Source organism: Lineus longissimus, chromosome 5 (genome assembly GCF_910592395.1).
Source record: "Lineus longissimus chromosome 5, tnLinLong1.2, whole genome shotgun sequence".
Taxonomy (NCBI): domain Eukaryota; kingdom Metazoa; phylum Nemertea; class Pilidiophora; order Heteronemertea; family Lineidae; genus Lineus; species Lineus longissimus.
This window is the reverse complement of record NC_088312.1, coordinates 565,903-587,662: the sequence shown is the minus strand read 5'-3', so window position 1 is coordinate 587,662 and position 21,760 is coordinate 565,903. Positions and strand designations below refer to the sequence as shown.

The 21,760-nt window shown below is 43.7% G+C and overlaps 2 protein-coding genes across 4 annotated transcripts in view; one reads left to right on the top strand and one right to left on the bottom strand.

The window, feature by feature from the left end:
* The window catches only part of LOC135488708 (afadin-like), a 33,010-nt gene extending 22,113 nt beyond the window's left edge, over nucleotides 1–10,897 (bottom strand). The window contains exons 1-8 of one of the 3 annotated variants that reach the window (XM_064773415.1): nucleotides 10,670–10,897; nucleotides 8,117–8,315; nucleotides 4,419–4,531; nucleotides 3,981–4,248; nucleotides 3,033–3,190; nucleotides 2,371–2,485; nucleotides 830–1,317; nucleotides 21–202 (exon numbers count right to left, since the gene is read on the bottom strand). In XM_064773415.1, coding sequence (XP_064629485.1) covers nucleotides 21–202; nucleotides 830–1,317; nucleotides 2,371–2,485; nucleotides 3,033–3,190; nucleotides 3,981–4,248; nucleotides 4,419–4,531; nucleotides 8,117–8,315; nucleotides 10,670–10,762 — 1,616 coding nt within the window. In that variant the 5' untranslated portion in view covers nucleotides 10,763–10,897. The remainder of the gene's footprint in view (nucleotides 1–20; nucleotides 203–829; nucleotides 1,318–2,370; nucleotides 2,486–3,032; nucleotides 3,191–3,980; nucleotides 4,249–4,418; nucleotides 4,532–8,116; nucleotides 8,316–10,669) is intronic. The other 2 variants (XM_064773416.1, XM_064773417.1) reach the window with 2 other exon arrangements.
* Nucleotides 10,898–12,499: 1,602 nt separating this feature from the next.
* LOC135488385 (uncharacterized) lies at nucleotides 12,500–21,715 on the top strand. The gene is made up of 16 exons (XM_064772979.1): nucleotides 12,500–12,685; nucleotides 15,269–15,439; nucleotides 15,630–15,973; nucleotides 16,373–16,549; nucleotides 16,889–17,030; nucleotides 17,241–17,388; nucleotides 17,635–17,717; nucleotides 18,013–18,111; nucleotides 18,416–18,488; nucleotides 18,710–18,830; nucleotides 18,961–19,147; nucleotides 19,470–19,583; nucleotides 19,956–20,078; nucleotides 20,351–20,535; nucleotides 20,901–21,002; nucleotides 21,285–21,715. Exons 1-16 carry the CDS (start codon nucleotides 12,533–12,535, stop codon nucleotides 21,415–21,417), a joined length of 2,355 nt encoding a protein of 784 aa, XP_064629049.1. The 5' UTR covers nucleotides 12,500–12,532; the 3' UTR covers nucleotides 21,418–21,715.
* Nucleotides 21,716–21,760: the final 45 nt, after the last annotated feature.

Here is a 21,760-nt window from a genome sequence, read left to right as displayed (position 1 = left end):
ATGACCAAGAGCCCACTCACCCTCTCTGTTGTTCATCAGGCCGTCTCATTCCCTGGTTAGTCTCCACATGGCCGTCAACGTCGAACGATGTCTCAAACGCGCCAGGTTGCTGATGGCCGTTATATGGTCCCTGCTGCCTCATGCCAGGCTCCGACTGCCTCTTGTTCTGCTTCTGAAAGAAGGTGGATACTGCAGTAGCCACCTAAGGAGGCTGATGTGTTAGAGAGGCTACAGAGAGGGAGGTGTATGAGAGAGGAGAAGAGGTGGTGTTACTGACTGTCAATGAGGCAGTGTTGCTAACAAGCTGTTGAAGTGAAAAGTTACATGAGATTGGGCATTAAGAGGCTTAGCTATACAAATAGGGTGAATGAGGTCATTTTGGTAAATCAATAGGGACTTAGCAGACCTGTTTTTCAGAGCATTCAATAAATTTACACTTGAGGAAGCCTGTCAAAGGGGAAATCAAACCCAAGAGAACAGCAAGCCAAAAGAATGAAATAATTTGATGAAGTAGAATGTTAAAAGTGAGCCTACCATCCACTCCTAGTGTTGCAAGGATAAGAAAAGACTTTCAGTTAGTAGGAGGAAAAGTTGGTTATAAAGACAATGGGATGGCACTCAACGACAACAGATGTTTGTGATCATTTCAATATTCAGACTGCAGGTCGAGCCAGAGAGTCACATTCCAGAGGTATTATATCATTCCACCTTACAAAGATGATTATGTAGGGGCTTCTTGACATCACTGTTATAACACACTTGACCAATGAGAAGTGTTAACAGGAAACTGTGCCATAGATAGAGCAAGCAGGTCTACACCAATACCTACCTCCTCAGCCATGGGATCCAAGAACCTGAACAGGTTAGCCTTGCCAAATCTCACCACCATGCCATGCTGTAATGTGGTCGTCTCAAACACTCTCTGGTTGTTCACATATGTCTCTGCATCCTTGTTGGTTGGTGTGACAGTCACAATCCCCTCTGATTGAGCTATCACACAATGCCGAGGGTGAACATGGGGACCAAACAGCTGTAAATACTGGCCACTAGATGACATGTTGCGATCACTGCCAACCTCTAACATATCAAACTGGAGTCGGTGTTTGTTGGCATTGTATGGCTCACGACCATCGGGATGGAGCTCCACAAGAAATGGGAGCTTCTCTGGAGGAATGCTTCCTGGGTGCATGCCAGAGTGTGGTGGACGTCCTTGACCGTAATCCATATCGTTGGGGTGCATCTGTTGTTGCTGTTTCCTTGCTCGCTTCCTCTTCTCATAGTCAGCCGGGCGGCGACGGATTTGGAACATAACCGAACCTAAAAGGCAGGCAATAAACTCATTATAAGACAAGCAGCTTATTGGAATAAGTCATGATGAGGTTTTATTCATCTTTCACACCTCCAGCCCCCCAAAAAATGAAGATGACAAGAAGAGAATCAGGATAATCATAAGGTTTGTATGTAGTATCATGAGTAGTCAGAGATACTGTTCTGTAGGTAACGCTACACTGAGCTTTCATGATTTGTGTTCTTAACGTGCCCACCATATACTTCATGGTTTATGGGAAAACCTGTTGAGAGAAAACCATAACAAACCCTTCCCTTTGAACTCGGCTCAAAGCCAACCATTCACAGTCGGTGACTCTGATCTCAGTCCACCTCATAAATCACTGACTCACAGACCTAAATCAAGCATTACTATAATTGGCACTTAATTAATCAATAAGGTAGCATGTTTTCATTAAATGATTATTGATAGCACGGTCGATAGCCTCTATAGATAGATGCAATGGAATCCGTCAGGGTTCTCTTGTGGTTTATGGAAGAGTTTAATCTAGTTGCCCAAGTTGTGTTTCTCGGGATGCAGACTCACAATCAGCATCGTCATATAGATAGGACGACTCTTTCATGAGTGTTCATAGTCTGCAAGCCATCAGGTATATGTTATAACGTCACATTGGCAGGACTATCATGAGGAGCAGACAGAGGCCTAAAAGACTCATTGCATATAACAGCATTGCACACGAATCTACTATCATACAAGTAATCTAAAGTGAGTTAGAAGTTTGTCTGCATAATGCTCCATGATAGGCCATGCACAGAACCTCAATACATACATGCCATAAAGGTCATCATGCTTATCAAGCTGTGAATGCCAACAGACTCTTTCTAATACACATTTATAGTATCAAGATTGCCACTGCCCTGAATTCCAGCACAGAAGAAATGCCATGTGTATCATTGCATCACTGTGATTAGATCAGGTCAATGCTATTTAATTGGAGCTCTATCTCAATTAACGATTTTGAGGTGGGGTTAGTTTGATGCCAAAACACTTGAACTCTGATTGGAATAGGCATGAGAGCTCACCTTGTGATGGTGGGTACTGGATGTGAATAGCAAGAGGACATTCATCGTCATCAAGAATCTCTTCGTCTCCGTATTCAAGCTTCCCAGAGCCATCTTTGGACGGAACCAGATTCACCTGCAATAGCAAACACAATCAGTGGACGTAAACAAACACGCTATTGGATTGCCACATGAACAAGCAGATCAAACTAAACAAAAGGATTTGAGGTATCTTGCAAAGACTCACTGCAAGGCTGCATTGACATTAGCTGCTTTAAACAATGGAATTCATCACTGATAGTACTATTGACCTCAAATGACAAACTGTTATGATTATAAGGCCTTTTGTGTATGATTAGCACCCAATTAACTTCACACAGATATTCGATTAAAACGTTTTTTTCCATTAAACAGCCCACACAGAAAGAATGCGAGTGATTCAACTTGGCTTAGCCTATCCTTGTCTTGAAACAACCCAGTATCTCAGCTGGTGGTAGGGGTATCTTTGACATGACTGGAGCACCAGGAATCACATTAGAGCTGACAAGTCAGGATCAGCCTAAACCCAGGAGCTACTGACACTGACGACCCGAACAAAAATCCAACTGTACTGAACTGAGGGCGAAGAAAGTGGTGCCCCCAACTCCCACATCACATTCCAACCTATGTTTCTTCCAGCTCACCTTGAATAGACAGTAGTCATTGGAGTCCTCCTTCTCGAGGCGATACTTGGCCAGGGTCTCTTTAAGCACCATGAGTGCTGTGTCACTCGTTGACAATAGCAAGGTCTTGTACGGTACATCTGGGCAAAGTGTCTCGCCGTAGATCTTCAGTGTGCCACCTGAAATGGTTGAGGAATGACATGAAGAGAATCATTGAATCCAATGTGGCATTGGTTTAAAGAAGGATCACGCATTTATTGGGTTATTCAAATACATCACGCTTCACTTGAAAACAAACTGCAAACAGGCAAGCCTGTCATATTTTCTCCTCTTAAAACATAAATTGTCCTTGTTCTCATTTATACTCTAATCATTCAGTTAGAATCATGAATCTGCAGTCAAGCATGCACCAATGCACACCCTGGCCTAACTGTTCACTATGGGTTGAAACAGCTGTCCACTTGATGTCATTGAACTCAATGCAGTCAAAATTCACTGCATTTGTATGAAACCCTCCGTACAATTGCATTGGAACAGGATACATCATTAACAAACTCATTCAAAGCTGAATATGTATTTCCTTGAATTCAGTTCGTATCACAAATTTTGTTCATGCACAATGATATTAAATTGATAGGAGATGATGCCATGAGTTGGATAATTCACTGGGCGTGATGATCAGGCTTTAGTAACAGGTGGTCAGGCCTACCTCACTATCTTGTGTTTATATGTCTGAGAACAACAGGCTGCATGAATCAACAGCACCATGTGTCACAACAAGCACAGAACAAAGGAAAGGTCTGCATACTATTAATCTTTGACAATACTGGTTCAAGTCACTCTGGTTACATCATTGCAACATGAATACCAACACTTTAATCGTGATCACAATCAAGGAAAGGTTTAATCAGGAACAGCATCAGGCCAACCCAGCCCAGTTATGTCTTTGCACACTACTTGAATACTAACCACTGTCAGGGCCACCATCCTGACTCTTAAACTGTGCCATCTTCTTCTCCAGCTTCTGTTGTCTACGTCGCTTCATGACGGCCTCAGGATTAGACACCGTCCTCGTGAAGCTCGTATCTGGTAGTTCATTATACAGCTGCTCGGCGGCATTCTCCTTCCCTTTCGCTCTAGCCTCCTTGTTCTTCTTCTTCTGGTCTTTCTTTTCGCGTTTTGAGAGTTTGCGTTTGAATGGCTGCGGTGTGACGCCCTTGTCATGGAAATCTTCCATCTGGAACAGTAGTTTGTGTGAAGTTAGGTTTGCAGTTGTTGACATGATCTACTCTTCATAGCAGACATGCTAGCTAGTGCAGGTTTCTCATTACCAGGATGTATTATCATTGGATGAGTGCATAGCATCCCATCACGTATCAAGCAAATATTGGGAACAAGCCTACTTACAAATGCTGTCTTGACATCCTCACGCTTGAGCAGAAACCGTCCCTCCCTGTCGTCCTTGCCCCAGGTGAGCTGTACCTCGAGGGGGTGGTCCTCATCGTCCATACGTCGCTCATCTGAAGATATAACACAGTAGACTTAGAGGCAGAACATTGTGGCTACACTCAGTCATGGGTCAATGAGACACATACATGGACATGTTGGGAGTTAAGGTTTTTACAAAGAAATGCAGCTACTGTTTTTCAATGGATCATGAAGCCTATGATTTGCTGCAGCGTTGGTTGTCCTGGTACATGTAATAGATGTGGCTCTGGATGGAAGCTTCCACTGATGGCGATGACCAAGCCCTATTTTTGGTCAACTCATTGAACACACCTGCCCCAGGGTTGTTTTAGCAGTATGGTGACCATTCTATCAGGAGTTGGATTTAGTTTCTGATAAGACTGCAGTTATCATCATCAACCTGACTCTTTCTTCAATCATCATTATCGCTAACTTGACAAGAAATGCCTGCCACAGTAGCACAAATCAGAACGTGGTTATCAGGACATATTTCTGCCGATAGTGGACTCCATCAGTTTGATAAAGCAAGCCCTTCTGATTCCTGGAAGCAACCCAAGCAAAGGAATGTGCGATGCATGCACCATTCCAACAATATGCCAACAATTTAGATTAACAACAACAGAATGTACCCAATCACCACCCATTGTACAGGGTGAGAACTGAGAATTGTTCAAGACTAATACTTGAAATCTAGGTTAATAACATGTGAATCAATCACAATAGTTATTGTAATTGTATTGCATTACCAACAAGAGTGGAATATCTTCTCACAAACTTAACCTTACATTTCAGATGTGACCTCTGGTAATTTCATTTGACATCCATTGTGTATTAATTACCGATATATTGAAGGAATATGAACTGATAGTCACAGTTTACTCTCCTGTCATAGACACCCTGCTAAGTTTTGAGCAGATGATCAATTTAAGATTGAGTCACTTTCATATTTTTTACTATAAAGACAACAAAAAGCTAGCAGTTGTTGAGCCCATTACTCAGGTCTGAATCTGTCAAACCCCGGCACACTCAGGCCACCCCCAAGTGACTACTGACCATGAGCGAATGCTAAGAAGAAGAGAAGACCCCTTGCTGAAGTATGTGATATATGGCAGTGGCTTGAGATAACAGCCCCTGGCATTGTGAGATAAGGCAGGTCTGAACCCAGCATTGAAAAAGTGCAGGGATGCGTCATTACCAAAACTATCACTTGATTGTATCTCACCAACTATTGTCCTGGCCACTATTTTAAGATTTTGGCACTGACGCCCAGGGTTTGAATTCAACAAGAGAGTCAGTGGTGACAGGGGTCAAAGACCCTGTTGGGGAGGACAATGGGTCCCTTGTGATGAGGGATTATACACCTGACATGCCTGATGCTGTGCGACATGTACATGTATGCTTAGATACAACGGAATGCGGGTATCTCAAGGGAGAGAAAGAAGAGTTCATGGTCAGTCGGAGAAAATTGCAGTATACGAGTTATCAATTTGAAATGTACTGTTCTGAGTCATGACAGGGGTCATGAACCAACCAGATAGAGCTAGACTCTTAGCCTTGTGTATGGAAGGACAGTAATATTCCAGGAAGGTTAATATTGAGGTCAAGGCATCATTCACGTATGCATGAGTACCGGTATTGATTCTCAATGCAGGCCAACAACTCACAACACAAGCTCAAATTATCCACTAAGTAGGCAGAGTCTTATCATTTTCTTTCCTCAAGCAAATATGGATGTGCAAAATTGTTTTTTCTGATTGTGAAGGCCACAAGAAAACAAGGAGTACTTATACCATATATACCAACTACAGACATGGAAGTGGGCGTGATAAAGGGGTTTTTGTTGCCCACTTGTCAACACATTGGTCTTACAGCATAATAGTAATAATACACTTCCATTGAAAAGTAATAATGTGATTTACATATATGGATCGAGACCAAATTGGAATGTTTTTGTGTTCGTAGTGGAATCGACCATGCATGCTGTGGTTTAGGCCCAATTGATTGAAGCTCAAAGTGCAAGGGTTGGCCTAGAATGGCAGTGTAACCAATCACCTAAATCACAAGAGTGAATGCATTTATTTCAAATTAACAACCAGAGTTGGTCACCGCTATCCAGAAAACTCTCTCAATGAACATTCTTTTTCAACAAGTCATAGCCAGTCTTAAGGATTTCCATGGCGTGTCCGACTGCATGCAAGCTAATAAATGCCTCTGTACACTACAACTTTTACCAGACACTGCCAATACTCTTTCTAAGAAATCTCGAAAGCTGTCAATAGTAATCTCCCACTTCCAAGAAGGGCAAATGACTGTTAGTTGATAGCCCTTCACCCATTCACTTTTTACTCACTAAAATTCCAAGTTCAAATAAGGACTTTGTTTACAAACCACTGTGTTATAACTTTAGATAAAGTCTAATCAGGCAAACAAGAATCACAACATTCTGATAGCAAACCAAAACATACCACACAATCTACCGAGAAAAGGTTTTACTTATCATAATCATTTAGTTAGTTTCAGTTTTGAAGGTTTGTCTAGGGAGAACCAAACGATTTGTCACACCTTGGGCACACATTCCCTGACCCATATTACACCACACCAACCCATCACAATAGTCAGGCTGGCTGTCTCCACCCAAACTCTGATTCACCATCTCCAATTGATTCATGATCGGCTGGATGTGGACACCACTCTCATATTCAGCGGTTCATGGTTTAATCAATATATAATCATGGCCTACCTGACAACTAATAAAATCAGGCGTCAGCTAAGATTTGATAAGATAAAGGTACATGTAGGTGTTGGTCACATTTGAGATCAGCGCAGAGAGGCAAGATACAGCTACGAAAGGAGGAACTTCAATGGTCTGTGCATGTCTGGCAAAAGTGTGTAAACCATTGTAGTATTGTATCACTGTCAGAACAGCATTGCCAACAACCAGCCCCACAACTTCATTCCCCAAGCCAAACCTTTACACTATGGTCAGCCAGCCACTTTGATATTTTTAAAGCCACGATCCCCTCAATCAACTGTGGCAAATTCAAAATTTGTAAAACATTTCACAATCACTGATCAGATCAATCATTCAACATTGCCTTCATTCATAGTTCACTCAACAAGCCTGATCACCCATTACATCATGTACATTTCTACTTTATTGGTGCTGGTGCACAACCATTCACGTCACATCTAAGGACATGGAAAGTGATGTGTGCTGAACAACAGAAAAACATGGAAAATCAATGGCACAGCCTTAAGTATTGGTATTTCTATAGGATAAGTACAAACACCATGAACTAACATACTTACACTGCACAATGTGGAACAAAACAATGTCAGATGTACATTGTATGAGGGTCACAGCATGCCAGCATGTATAAGGGGCTGAGAGCTGAAGAGACAATCCCTTGATTTGTGCTACCAAAGTGATTTTTCTTGAAACTTGCATGGATGACACCACTGTCTAGAATACAGTAGGGCTACAATATGCTCAAGAACAATTAGACAGATTCGAACCTCCCTGATACATGTGATTCTAAATTGGCAGGAGCCAGGATCTTAAAGTCTGAGGAGAGATCACTGTAAAGCCAGTCTGTGATTACGACACTGAGTTGAGGCCACCACCTCATTCAACTCACCTCCATCAGCATGCACCTCATAAAGACAATACTTGTTCATAGACAACATTCGCATGTCCGGACGGAACTTCTCGATGAGAGTCTCGAGCACTGCATTGACAGTTGCTGTGCTGGAGACTCGGACGCATTTTGTTGAAACTTTAGCTCCTTCTGATGCATCTTGGTAGAAAAATCGCATAACACCAAAGAACTCCAGGCTCTGAAAAGACAACAAAAATTATAGTTTATACATCAAACATGATAAGATGCCATTTCAATGATTATATCAGAATCTGTTTTCAGGTCTTGCGGACTATCCTCAGTCATCTCAGTGATGCAGTTGTCACTCCAGTCATGTAATTCACTTCAGCCCCCCCCCCTCATTGTATGTCAGGTATAAAGTTCAGAAAGGATAGAATAAATTTCTTTTTATCAACCACCACATTAGTAACAAATGAATGGCATTCACTTCCTGCACTACCTTGAGACAGAGGAAATCTGAGCCTAATTACGATCCATTGTTCTACCACCAGACACCTGCCAAACATAACATTCCAAGAAAAGAATAACACTAGAATGTGTTATTCCAGACTCATACATGAAGGTTCCAGTACTTGCACTGGACACGCCAATTTGTGATGTTGAGAGTGCGCGAAGAATTCACACGTGGGGGAAGTGAGTCCGAGTGAGAAAAGCTCTGCTGTCGTGAGCAGCACAGAAGTTGGGACTGGGCGGTCATTCTGGCTTTTCCCATGATACAGCCGTGTACTACTGAGTGAGAATGATCACATCGAATCATATTTGAACACACCTGGCTTGATTAAAGGGCTGCAAGGCAGAGATTACATAAACATTCCAACAGCTGAGCGGAGGAATGTCAAACTGATATAATTTTTCACACAATATTTCATCACTGATGAACACTCTGACTGGATGTCATCGTACTGCATGCGCTGATCTGTCACAGTATCAGCTCTAACAATCTGTTGCCACACTCGTCCCACATGTACCAGGACTTTCCGACAGACACCAAAAAGCCCTTTTGGAGGGGTTTCCGGTGCTATATGTGATTGTTTGTGTCCCTTATACATCGATACAAAATGCCTCGACAAAGACCTGATGAGTCCATTTCAAATATCTGGTTGGCCACATTGTTTATGTAGGATGAGTGTGGTTACTACTAGTGTGACACTATCCACCCCCTACCCATTAACCCAAATTGTCTGGCCCTTCGTCAATTTGACGTCTTTGCTGGTTGTCATCATTATATTTCCATGAAGATGATCAATCATGCCACTTGTTACTTCCGGCTGAGTTGTTGAATGTTACAAGGAGCATGCAAAGATGAGTAACAAAGAGTGGATATTGTTGGAATGCGCGCATAAACAACGCCTAAGTTATCGAAACATTCCTACGATGTCAAGTAACCAATGGAATGTGGACATAATTATCAGATGTGTGATAGACTACTTCATGCCACTTGCATTTTTGGAAAGATTCTAGTATATGCCACTGCCGGATAAGATCTCTCCTTGGTTGAAAACTACATGTCCTACAGTACCTTCAAGTGACCTCATCACCTGCCATGGTGGAGGGTACCCCATGGTGGAGGGTACCCCATGGTGGAGGGTACCCCATGGTGGAGGGTACCCCATGGTGGAGGGTACCCCATGGTGGAGGGTACCCCATGGTGGAGGGTACCCCATGGTGGAGGGTACCCCATGGTGGAACCAGTGGAGGGATTTCTCCCCATCATGGTTGGCCATGAAAACACTCTATCCACTCGTATTTTGAAGCTATGAAGAACATGTCTCTTTATGCCAAAGAAGTGTCTAGGCCGACAATACATGACCTATATGGTTTGACAATAAGTCATAAGTGGCCCCCAGCAAGGGTATTCAGGCAGAACTAACCTAAACTTACAAATATACACATACAACTTCAATACCGAATACCCTGCATTACAATAGGGTAGACATGGACATGGTCTGTTGTATGAACAACCTTTGAGAACACTTTAAAGATCCAGACAGAAAACTTGTACGGTTTTAACTGAAACCAGGGACTGTCACTAAACGTCTAAAGCCAATTTGGCAGATCATTATTGCAATATTGGACTAGTAGTAGTAGTTTGCACCTGGGTTTCATCTGTCATTGTCAATCACTGCAGTATTCTTCAGCAATATACAATTACAAGCATGCAAGGGTGTCATGGTTTGCATTACAACTTAGCCAATGGCTCCAACGGTTTTTTGAAGTGGTTGTTAAAAGCAACCTATACTGAAATGGCAGAATTAATATACCTAACCCGAGTATAGGGCGGCCATATTGAAAACAAAACTTTGTTCAGGCATGCACACGACGAACTGTACAAAATGCACGGAGCAGAGACAACTCGAAAACAGTACCCTAAAAAACTGGGTCTCCATACGTCCAAACAAAGCAAAGTAAAAACTACAAAAGTTACTGGTTGATATCAACAGAAATGGAGGTAAATGTAAACTAGTTTTAGGGGAAATCACAACCCGGAATAGATATCAAACAACCCAAAAGTTTGGAAGTTTTTAAACGTACCACAGGATCCGGAACCGTCAAAGCGAACAAATCCAAGCGATTTGCATTCCATTCTTGAATCTGTTTTGCGAGTTGTTCCCTGTCCACAATCATATTTATTTGGTCACAAAAGCTTCTAAATATCCTGAACTATATCATCCCTCGCTCATAATCGTAAAATCCAAGCCTAATAATAGTTTATTGAGGGAATCCCACGGAAAGTGTATCACATCGATCTCAAATTGGCTTGTTGACTGATCATATTGAGTGCCGGTCGTTTCGCTCCATGACGTTTTCGCCCCCAGTGGTTTCGCTCCAAATCAAAGTCGTTTCGCTCCAAATCGCAGTCGTTTAACATCGCTTTTTGGGACTTAGCAGGCCTAGGCAAGAGGGTTAACACCTTCAGTGCCGAACCACGTAGATACGTGCCCCCCCCGATTTGAGCTGGTTATTGGAGTCTCCTGGACATTATGAAAGAAGTACGCCATCGCCATCTTCAGGGCAAGGTAGGAACTGAAAATACCGTGGAAAGACCGTTTGGTCTATTCAGTTCCTACCTTGCCCTAAAGATGGCGATGGCGTAGTTCAGAACTTCAAATGTCTTCATGAAAGAACTACGCCATCGCCATAACGACAGGATGCGCTGATAACGACAGGATGCTTCATGCTTCTCTTGCTTCCTCTCCCAGTCCCACATTTCCAATCGCCCCTAGATCTACGTGCTGACAACATGATGAGAGAGATGAGGTAGTCACAGCCAGGCCGAATCAGTCCTGGCTGCTCCACCGTGTTGACAAGGTGAGAGAGATGAAACGGTCACAGCCAGGCCAAATCAGTCTTTGCTGCTCTGCCAAGTTGTCAACATGATGAGAGAGATGAGACAGTCACAGCCAGGCCACATCAGTCTTGTTGGCTGCTCTGCCTAGTTGTCAGCATGATTAGAGAGATGAGACAGTCGCAGCAAGGCCGAATCAGTCCTGGCTGCTCCACCGCGTTGACAACATGATGAGAGAGATGTGACGGTCACAACCAGCAAGGTTTAAAGCACAAGTATCAGGAATATCACTTCAAAAGGATCATTTAATTTATTAAGACAATGTAAGTTTTCAAATCTAGATATATGAGAAATTTCTTTGATATATCTACTATGACATCTTCTCTGATATACTTCTAAATAGCATACCATAGACGAGGCATCATTACAAGAAAATATCAACATGTCCTAATTGTAAACCATGGGAACTCGTTCCCCGAAGTGGTGTCTCACTGCTTAAAGGGATTTGGGTCATATTTTCCCAAAACAGCTTCTCTTCATTGGTTTGCTGCTCTAAGGGTTCTGCGACTCTTTCCAGTGGGCTGGGGATTTCTTCCAGGCCTAACTCTGGTCCCAGAAGTTGCTGTTAGGCTGCTGGTAGGGGGATTTCTGCTCAGGCATCATGCTGGAGCATTTTTAACATGCGGGGTGGGCATAGGAGAAGTCAACATCACAAACATTGTGTTTGGGTAGACAACCTGATGGTCCAGGAAAATGGAAATGCCGTTATACGGCACAATGCCGTAGTGCAGTTATTATGCATACGATTCTACTGAGCATTTTAGAGACGATTTTGGTACTCCACGGGAAGTCCGATTTTTATGCCTGTGGGTTATTACTTGCATTAGCCACTTAGAATTGTTCGATTACGCAGGCCCACTGTTGCCTAGAGTTGAGCGTTTAATGTTTACTTGTATGCTTTCCATGTCCGCGTTCGCTCATACACTTGTAAACCAATATCGGGTCGTTATCGACGGTATGATTGATAGCGGCCGATAGCGACGTTCGACACGCGCGAGATGAGTGCGGCGTCTGTTGCGGAGAGGTCCGCGCCTCCGCTCTTCGTCCTGATGTCGAAGGACAGTCATGGCTCCACACCCTGTCCCGTCAATGCCTCTAGCTGGAGGGGGCTTGGGGGTAGGGTACCGTCTAAGGATAGTATAGAGTTCGATAAACAGTTGGATAAGATATCACTTTGGATAGAAAGATGGGATCATTTAGAGGTAAGGGTTACTTTTCTAAGTGTCTAATGGTCCCGGTACCGTTCTGGTATAACACTGGAGATTTTTCACCCGAAAATGTGCACAAACAGTATCAAGACTGTTGACCAACTGATTCTGATACGAAATCGCCCATATAAACAGCAGGAAAGCAGTAAAGCAAATAATAGAGTTGAATCAGCCGGAATAAAATATCTTGACCCTCAAGCCTTGGATCCATTCCGCCGACCCGAACTCCATAAACGGACCGATTAACTCTGATGGTTCAGAATGGAATAAAATGATTGGATTTACTATATATACGCCAATGATGCCATTACCGATTTAGTCATTAAACATTCAGAACTTGTTTGATTGATTGTGGGTTTCTTTCTTGATAATTAGAAAATTAAGACAACAATTTGTTGGGCTCAGTTGAGGAACAACATTACCTGGAGGTGATAGTCTCCCGGATTAGTCCATCTCGTCATTCTATTCATGGGGTGAGGGACGAGGCCGGTCCACAGCGTCCAGAGTGTGGAGATGATGAATCAAGTCACCATCTCCTCTTCTTGGCGTTTAACAGGCGTTCCATGCAGGCTTCACCATGCAGTTTGGAGATCTCAGAGCATTGTGTGTCAAGATGCGAATTTCAGGATGCGACATGCCTTTCGGAAGACACAATCGACTAAGTGTCGCCTGAGGATCTCCAAATCTTTCTTCTTTTTTTCAAAATGAACTATTCAGCTCTGGGCACTGTCAAGGGGAGAAACAACCATATTTAAGACATATGCATTATATATTACAATATTATAGCCAGCAAGGGGCCTGGCATAGCTGGTGGGCAAACCGTGGTCCCCACATTTTGTTTCAAAGCCCTCGTCATTAGCACTATGTGTTACCACAGGCTTAATTCCACTATACCGGCTTTTTCCTTAGGGTAGGCATGTTACCACCGAGCGCAAAGGTAAACACTATCTCAGCCATGTAGTTAAACTGGACTTAGCATTTGAACTAAGTATGGCATAAGTCAACTATTTAGCCATTGTTAATTGGATATTTGATAATGTCATTATTCAAGTCTGACGAACAAACGATACGACTATCGTTATACAACACTGAGCATGACGACGTTATTGTAGATGACAAGGGATCGTTTTAAGCAGACACTGGAACCACCAACTTGGTCTTTATTGTAGATGACACGGGATCGTTTTAAGCAGACACTGGAACCACCAACTTGGTCTTTATTGTAGATGACACGGGATCGTTTTAAGCAGACACTGGAACCACCAACTTGGTCTTTATTGTAGATGACACGGGATCGTTTTAAGCAGACACTGGAACCACCAACTTGGTCTTTATTGTAGATGACAAGGGATCGTTTTAAGCAGACACTGGAATCACCAACTTGGTCTTTATTGTAGATGACACGGGATCGTTTTAAGCAGACACTGGAACCACCAACTTGGTCTTTATTGTAGATGACACGGGATCGTTTTAAGCAGACACTGGAACCACCAACTTGGTCTTTATTGTAGATGACACGGGATCGTTTTAAGCAGACACTGGAACCACCAACTTGGTCTTTATTGTAGATGACACGGGATCGTTTTAAGCAGACACTGGAACCACCAACTTGGTCTTTATTGTAGATGACACGGGATCGTTTTAAGCAGACACTGGAACCACCAACTTGGTCTTTATTGTAGATGACACGGGATCGTTTTAAGCAGACACTGGAACCACCAACTTGGTCTTTATTGTAGATGACACGGGATCGTTTTAGGCAGACACTGGAACCACCAACTTGGTCTTTATTGTAGATGACACGGGATCGTTTTAAGCAGACACTGGAACCACCAACTTGGTCTTTATTGTAGATGACACGGGATCGTTTTAAGCAGACACTGGAATCACCAACTTGGTCTTTCCGTTATCGGTTTCTGTTTGTTTCTTTCAGTTTACTTTTCTACTTAATCGATTGTCTTTGTATGCCCAAAGCATCGTAAAACCATCATTTTTCCGACAGTCTTTCTCGTTGGGGGAGGAGGGGGGGGGGAGACAGATAACTGAGGACACGGAAAGGCAGTTGATAAAAACCCTCGGCGTAGAGACTTCCGGGGCAGTCCCATTCGTCATCCTATTCATACTGTCTCACAGCTAGGGTGAGGCCGGTCCACTGCGTCCGGAGTAGCTCAGCGCGGCTCAATCTCTCTTTGTTGCTGTACCTTGGTTGATGGCGTTGGACGCGTTCGTGAGTGGGAAAGCCGCCGGGTGAATTATAAAATCAATTCGGTCTCGTTGATATTCTTCTGAGAAATTGCCGTTAAATGATAGTATGGCTGCCACATCGAATGGTGTGACCATATTGAACATAGGAGGACCAATAGAAAATACATGGAAAAGTCATGTAGACGACTTCACCCCCTGCGGGATGCCACTCGACGGGTCTAAAGAACGTCGGACAGTTTTATGTGTTGAATAAATGAAAGGGATTTGCCCAAGGGCTTAATCAGCACGGTTCCAAGTTCGCTATTCATTATACTGTAAAATCGACCAGGGACCGTCAAAACTCCACCTTATGCCAATATTTACCTTTTCCAGAGATGTCACATCCTCGAGATTATACTGAACCACAGCAACTACAACCAGTTCCAGTTTCTCTGGACGGTCATGCAGCCGGCGCTTCACAGGGACTTCATGTACTCCGCCAAATCTGTATACCCCACCATGAACTTCACCCCTATCAGTACCACCATCAGCAGGGCCATGAAGGTAAAGAAACTTTTCATTGGCCAGTGATTTAGATGGTAACATCACTTCTGTTAATTTCTATACTTGCTCATTTGACAAATCATGTATCAGTTCGCAATTCTAACTGGCCATCAGTAAAACCATCGGCATCGGTAGTATCAGTATAAGCTGGCAAAGAGTACTAATTTCTTTATTCTTCCCCCAAACAAAGGACAAACTAATGAGGACAACTCACAAGGAGTCCTTCCATCGCATCAAAAGCGCTTACCTCCGCGACAAGGTCCTGACCATGGGAGATGATGGACAGGTCATATCACTCAAAGTCAAAAAGGGGCAGACGTTATCAGCAGAGTCTGTGAGGTTGCCTAGCGTCGAGCAGGACACCAGCCCCGTCAGACCAAACTCCATCTTGAAGAATAGTCAGTGGGTGAAGCAGGAAGTGAGGTGCGTTTCCAAGGACACAGATGAAGAGGCAGACGATGTGATGTCGAAAAAACCCAACAAAACACAGAATCTTCTGGTCCTGACTCACCCAGATGAGAACATGAGTCAGAGGTAAGAATCGAAAACAACAGACAAACTATTAAATCGTTCCAGTAACGAAAAGTGGGGGAAGGTTTAATAGCAGAGGACGAATTGAAACAACGATTTCTGAGTGATGGTTGCGAATCGTCACCTACGACAAGTACTGGTTCTCTTCTAAGCTTTGTACGTTCAATCTTCGCGCGAGGAGAAAATTGCTGATTTAAACTTACATGCCTCATAAGGCCAAGCATTGGACCCGCAAGGGTATCATCAAAGATTTATAAGGCTCACTTATATATTTTTGGCATCATTTATCGATAGTGAATACATGCATTTATTTCCACGAGCAGCAGTTGCCACAAGGGGAAAACCTTTGACGTTCCAATTCAGTCTCTCGTTGCATCTCACTAGTTTATCCCATTGTTTCAGACGAGCCAAATCGAACAAGCCAAAACCAGCAAGTACTAAACCCGAGTCAAACTGGAATGAGAAGAAGCCAAAGTCAGCAGCCAAGAAACAGGATAAAAAGGACAAAGAAGTGTCGCTGTTCGTGAAGGAGAAACCATCTGTTTGGGAGATCATACAGTCCGGCCCTGCTACACTCAGGTTGGTTTCTGCTTCATCGCTCGTCCACTCATTATGGTAGTGTCTACTTCTCGACAGGGGGCGCTGTCTTTTGGAAACTCTTCCTCCTTTCCCGTTCAGGTTCCCTTCATGCACATAGCAACATCACGGGGCGCTCTGACGGGTGTCGCGTAGACACATTATGTGAGGGGAAATGGTTCAGTTAGGCTGAGAATAATTACCCTGACATTCACTCATTGTCTACCACAGGTAGAGGTTCTCATAGTGCAGCAGCCTTATGCATTATGGTAAAATGCATTAGTATGCTGCCACCACTCCCTGTCTTCAATAGCTCTAACGCCTGCTAACTACATCATTTAGATTTTTGGAGATGGCCCCGAGACGACATATCCAAGATGAAGAATGCCCCAGACAACATCTGAGTGAGATGGACAGAGAGACAACCAACACGTCTGAGGCCTACAGTATCAGGTCGTGGAAGAAGAGGAGGAAAGATAGAAAGGTAGGTACACAACCGCAAGACTGATATGTCAAGTATAGAGTCACTGATGAGGGCATGGACGTCCGCATTATGTTGCCGAGTTATAGGAACAACTCCTTCTCCATAGATGTTCTCTTATAGTTAGCCAAGTTGAAGGAACGCCAACATTTCCGTAGATGTTCTCTCCTCACAAGATAACTGAGTGAAAACAACGCTCCATTTCATTTGCAGACAGCCCGAAGTCACTCGGAGTGCCAATTCGGTCCCTTCAAACCTCTGCCTGAAATCCAGGTGCAACCAAACCAGAATCTCGAGCCGCACCAGGGCATCTCCTCCGAGGGTTGGCAGACCCTCACATGGTATACTAACAACTGGGATGGTAAGCAGGATTTCGAATGACTTTACTTAGGCTTATATGAGAGAGAATAATCGAACTAATTTCATATCAAGTGAGACAGTAAACTGACACGTTGCATTAAAAACTACGACTTCCTTTATCGCAGAGATTCCACTGAAAGCCTCTGATCTGCTTCCGAATACTGTAGTTCGATGGACCAACATTTTTACTTTCATTGGTTCTGACAGACAATTCGTTGACGGGCATTCCATACTGTTTGTATTCCAGACGTGCAGAGGAATGAATTCCTCCACAAAGTCCTTCTGAAGTTGGACCCTCGACAACATTACTTTATCTCAAGTTTCCTCTCGGTAAGAAACGTTACGCTACTTTTGAAGTATAATGATATTGTCGAGCTGAGAACACAGGAGTTACGCCAGAGTGAGATCATCTATACACTCCGGACGCGGTGGACCGGCCTCGTCCTGTCGCCATGAATAGAAAGAAGGACGATCAGGATGACGATATGGACTGCACAGGAGTCTATCACCCATCATGACCATTGACTCACTTTGTCAAAGTGTAGTTTGTTGATACTCGTCGGTGGTATAGTATCAAAATTGAGACCCTTGCTCTGGTGATAGTTGAGCAATTTCTCTTCGGCAGGTGAAGCAATATCGGGACTTCATGTTATTACTTCCAGAGAAGATAGCTATCAAGATTCTTGGCTACCTGTCCCCAGCGGAGCTCATCACTGCTGGTCGGGTAAGTCACATCTCGACAGGGCAAAGGTAAAAAGACAGTAAAAAGACGTTTCGACTTTCACGAGCGCACTTACCTGTGGCTATATTCAGTATCGACGGTGGTCGAGACGGCTCCAAACCGATTTGTAATGATATACTTGTATCAATGGGATTACACTTTTGTCGTAATGTACAACCCGGACGCTGTTGGACCGGCCTCGTCTTGTCGCCCAGTACATATAGGGGAAGGACGATCAGGATGACGCAATGGACGGCATTGGAGTCTAGTTGTAATGAAGTTGTTCATCTTCTCATTTGACATGTAGGTTTGCAAGCGATGGCAGAAGCTGTGCAACAGTAACCGTCTCTGGAAAGCAAAGTGCGAAGAAGTCCAGTTAGGTAGGTCGTGTGGGTACATTTTGCACAATCTGCGGCACATTGTTCTCATGTTGCAGCAATATGCACTGAGCGTCTTCAGACCATTTCTTGCATCTGTAATTTAGGAAGAGCGAAGGTCGCCGCAATGTCCTTTTGTGCTCGAGTCGTCTTGTACGCGGCCCGCATATACCTGTCGATCATTCCATGTCCTTTTGTGCTATTGGTTTGTCTTCTTTTTCTAGATGTGCCGATCATACAATCGAATCCGAAATGGAAGACAATCTTCAGAGAGAACCTCTACCTCCGGGCCAACTGGACTTCTGGCAAGTGTCGGGTGGTCGACATCAAGGGACATACTCACAGGTAACTAGAAATGAGGTTGTTCTGTTGTCGCTATTGTCTCCTTTTCGTTTTCGCATGGCGATTTCGTCGCTGTAAAAGACTGTTGTTTGACACCTTGCCTTTACTCACATCAATTCTGTCCTCCCTTCAGCGTGTTCTGCGTGACGTTTGACTACCGTCGCATGGTCACGGGAAGCCTGGACCGGACCATCAAGCTATGGGACATCAAGACGGGCAACCTCCTCCAGACTCTCAGGGGCCATCTTAAGGGCGTATGGTGTCTTCAGTTCTTCACAGACTCACTTCTAGTCAGCGGTTCCTACGATTGCACTTTGCGGGTAAATATTGATTGTCCTGGGCTTACGGGGCCGGATAGGCTAGTGCTTCTTCCTTAGGCAAGACCGTACACAACTAAGTGCCAAAGACTCCCGAGGCTGTCCATTCGTCACTCTAATCTTTCTTCTTGCTTTGGGGAGAGACGAGGACGATACCACTGCGTCCGAAGTGCACATCCTACTTACATATCATCAGTTAACACCAGATGAGGGTCTCCAAAACAAGTTCTCCTCTGCAGTCTTAGATTTCGTTACCGTCATCGACTTCAAATGCCAATGTCCCTATGTCACATTCTTATCTTTTCTCCTCAACCTTTCTCGACAGATTTGGAACCTCCGCACTGGTCTCACTCTCAGGACGTTGATTGGTCACGACGGACCGATCTGGGCGATAGTCAGAAGGAACAACACCATGATATCGGGATCTCAGGACAAAACTGTAAGTATCATGTGACTGCATGAACTTGAAAATGGGTGGTTGTGTCTTCTTCTTCTGCATTCTCGATTGCAGATGAACAGTCCGTGACGAATGCTATCGTCTCATGTGAGTAGTAATATGCCTGGTTACTGTGAAGCTGGTCCTGAGTTCAAGTTCCAGAGGTCAGTACTCCTCCCTCAGGCTGCTAGTTCTAGGTATTTTGTCAGGATATGTAAAGTTTGTGTGTTCGTTGGCTTAAGGACGTTACCCTACGATTAGCTCTATGTTTTGCCAATGCGGGCGACCAGTCCGTATGAGTGTTAGTGTGAGACAATGTCACAACCAAGGACAGACGCACATATGATTAACCAATTCATTATTATTGTTTTCCAGGCCAAAGTGTGGGACGTGAGTCGGTGCATGATGATGAGGACGTTGAAGGGCCATACTGGCGCTGTGTTCGCTGTGGACATGGACGAGGAGGGCACACTGGCCATCACTGGGTCAGCTGACAGGGTAGGGAAGAAATTAAGTTCTATCTTACTATATTCGCCTGTTTCAACAATGGTCCTCTAGCACCAATTTGGTTGCAAATCTTTGACGATTTGGAGGTGAATAAGTTCTCATGATTATTTTCCTTGTAGGACAAATACAAGTTGTCCGCCAAATGAGACAGACCGTACATGTAGTCCTACGCTTTGGCTACCAATTAGTGTAGTTACTCCTCATAACAGACTTTCATCTTTCTCAAACCAGTCTGCTGATTTCCATCTCATCACTTCTTTCAGAGTGTGCGAGTCTGGGAGGTTGCCACAGCAGAGTGTACTCGTCTGATCTGGGCCAGCCACTCCTCCTCTATCATGTCAGTCAGCTGGAGCAAGGGCTTCATTGCCTGTTCATCCGGGGAGATCATCTCTGTCTACAACATGGAGGAAGGGAGGCTCATACGGACGTATAATGAACATAAGAAGAGGTAGGTTCACAGCATTAGGACTGTTGTCATCTCTACCAGCAGGAGACAGTTCTTACACACACCAAACTCTAGTCTTCATGTTACTATAGCATACCATTGGACTGCTTAGTACTATGCAGAAGGAGCTCCTATCGTGCACAACTTTGCTTGGGAGACAACAAGGGATGAACCATTCAAGTGGTTTATATGATCAGATACCTCACCTTATAAAAGTAGGTTAGGAGCCGTAACGACTCTCTGGATGACCAGCATCTCTTCTGCAATGGTAGTTGTAACAGCTCCTGGCTGAGTTTACAGAAGTTGCAATGGCTCTTTGGACAACCTATTTTAGGTTACACTGGTGTTTAAGTCCACTTGCGTTTCAGGATTGAATGTATCAAGATCAAGATAGGAGATCCAACTAAGGGTGAAGGTATGATTGTCAGTGGAGGGAAGGATGGGATGGTCAAGTACTGGGATCTTGCTTCGTAAGTAGCCCTAGTTGGTGGTTGTGACTTTGTCTTGGATCATCGTCATGAGGACAGCTGGTAGCAGCAATAGCCAACGCTCCATTGTTGTAATGGCTCCTGATTAACAGTTCTGTACATTATCGTCAGTAGAAAATTGTATACTTCAAATTCCCCATAAAGAGTTCTTGCAAAATAGAATTATAGTTCACAAGCAACTGAAAATGTATCTCAAGCACCCTGGATTTGGGAGAGCTAGTCATCGACATGTTACCATTGACTGCAATGATGTTCACTTTCCAGAGAGACCAGCATCCAGACGTTTGAAGGACATACAGACTCGGTCAACTGTATCGCATTCAACGAGCTACAGATTGCAAGTGCTTCATTGGATAACAAGATCAAAATATGGGACTTCAACTTGGAGAGTCCATAACAATATCACGTACTGTCAACTCAGTCAGGAGCAGTCATGACCTTAAAATGGCAGCACGTGCTTCGCAATGGAAAATGGTGTCTATAATATATTAGTCTTGATATCTCCTGATGTCACAGTATGGACAGAAATGGACTTCCTTCCGGAGCAGTGTATTTTTTAGAAACAGAGAGTATTAAACCTGTGTGCACCATATTATGTCAAAGACATTGTACATAACTTATATGGGAGTATTTTCATCAATAAAACATATTCAAAAGCAACACCGGCTTAATAATTTGACCTTTCTTCCCCCTTTGCTGTTGACCACATTTAGTCGACAGTAGCGTTTGTAAACAAAAAG

Coding starts and splice junctions, on each gene's coding strand:
- LOC135488385 (XM_064772979.1), top strand. CDS start 12,533: ATGTCGAAGGACAGTCATGGCTCCACACCCTGTCCCGTCAATGCCTCT. Junction 18,489..18,709: donor GTGCGAAGAAGTCCAGTTAG/GTAGGTCGTGTG, acceptor TTCTTTTTCTAG/ATGTGCCGATCATACAATCG. Junction 20,079..20,350: donor TCACTGGGTCAGCTGACAGG/GTAGGGAAGAAA, acceptor CACTTCTTTCAG/AGTGTGCGAGTCTGGGAGGT.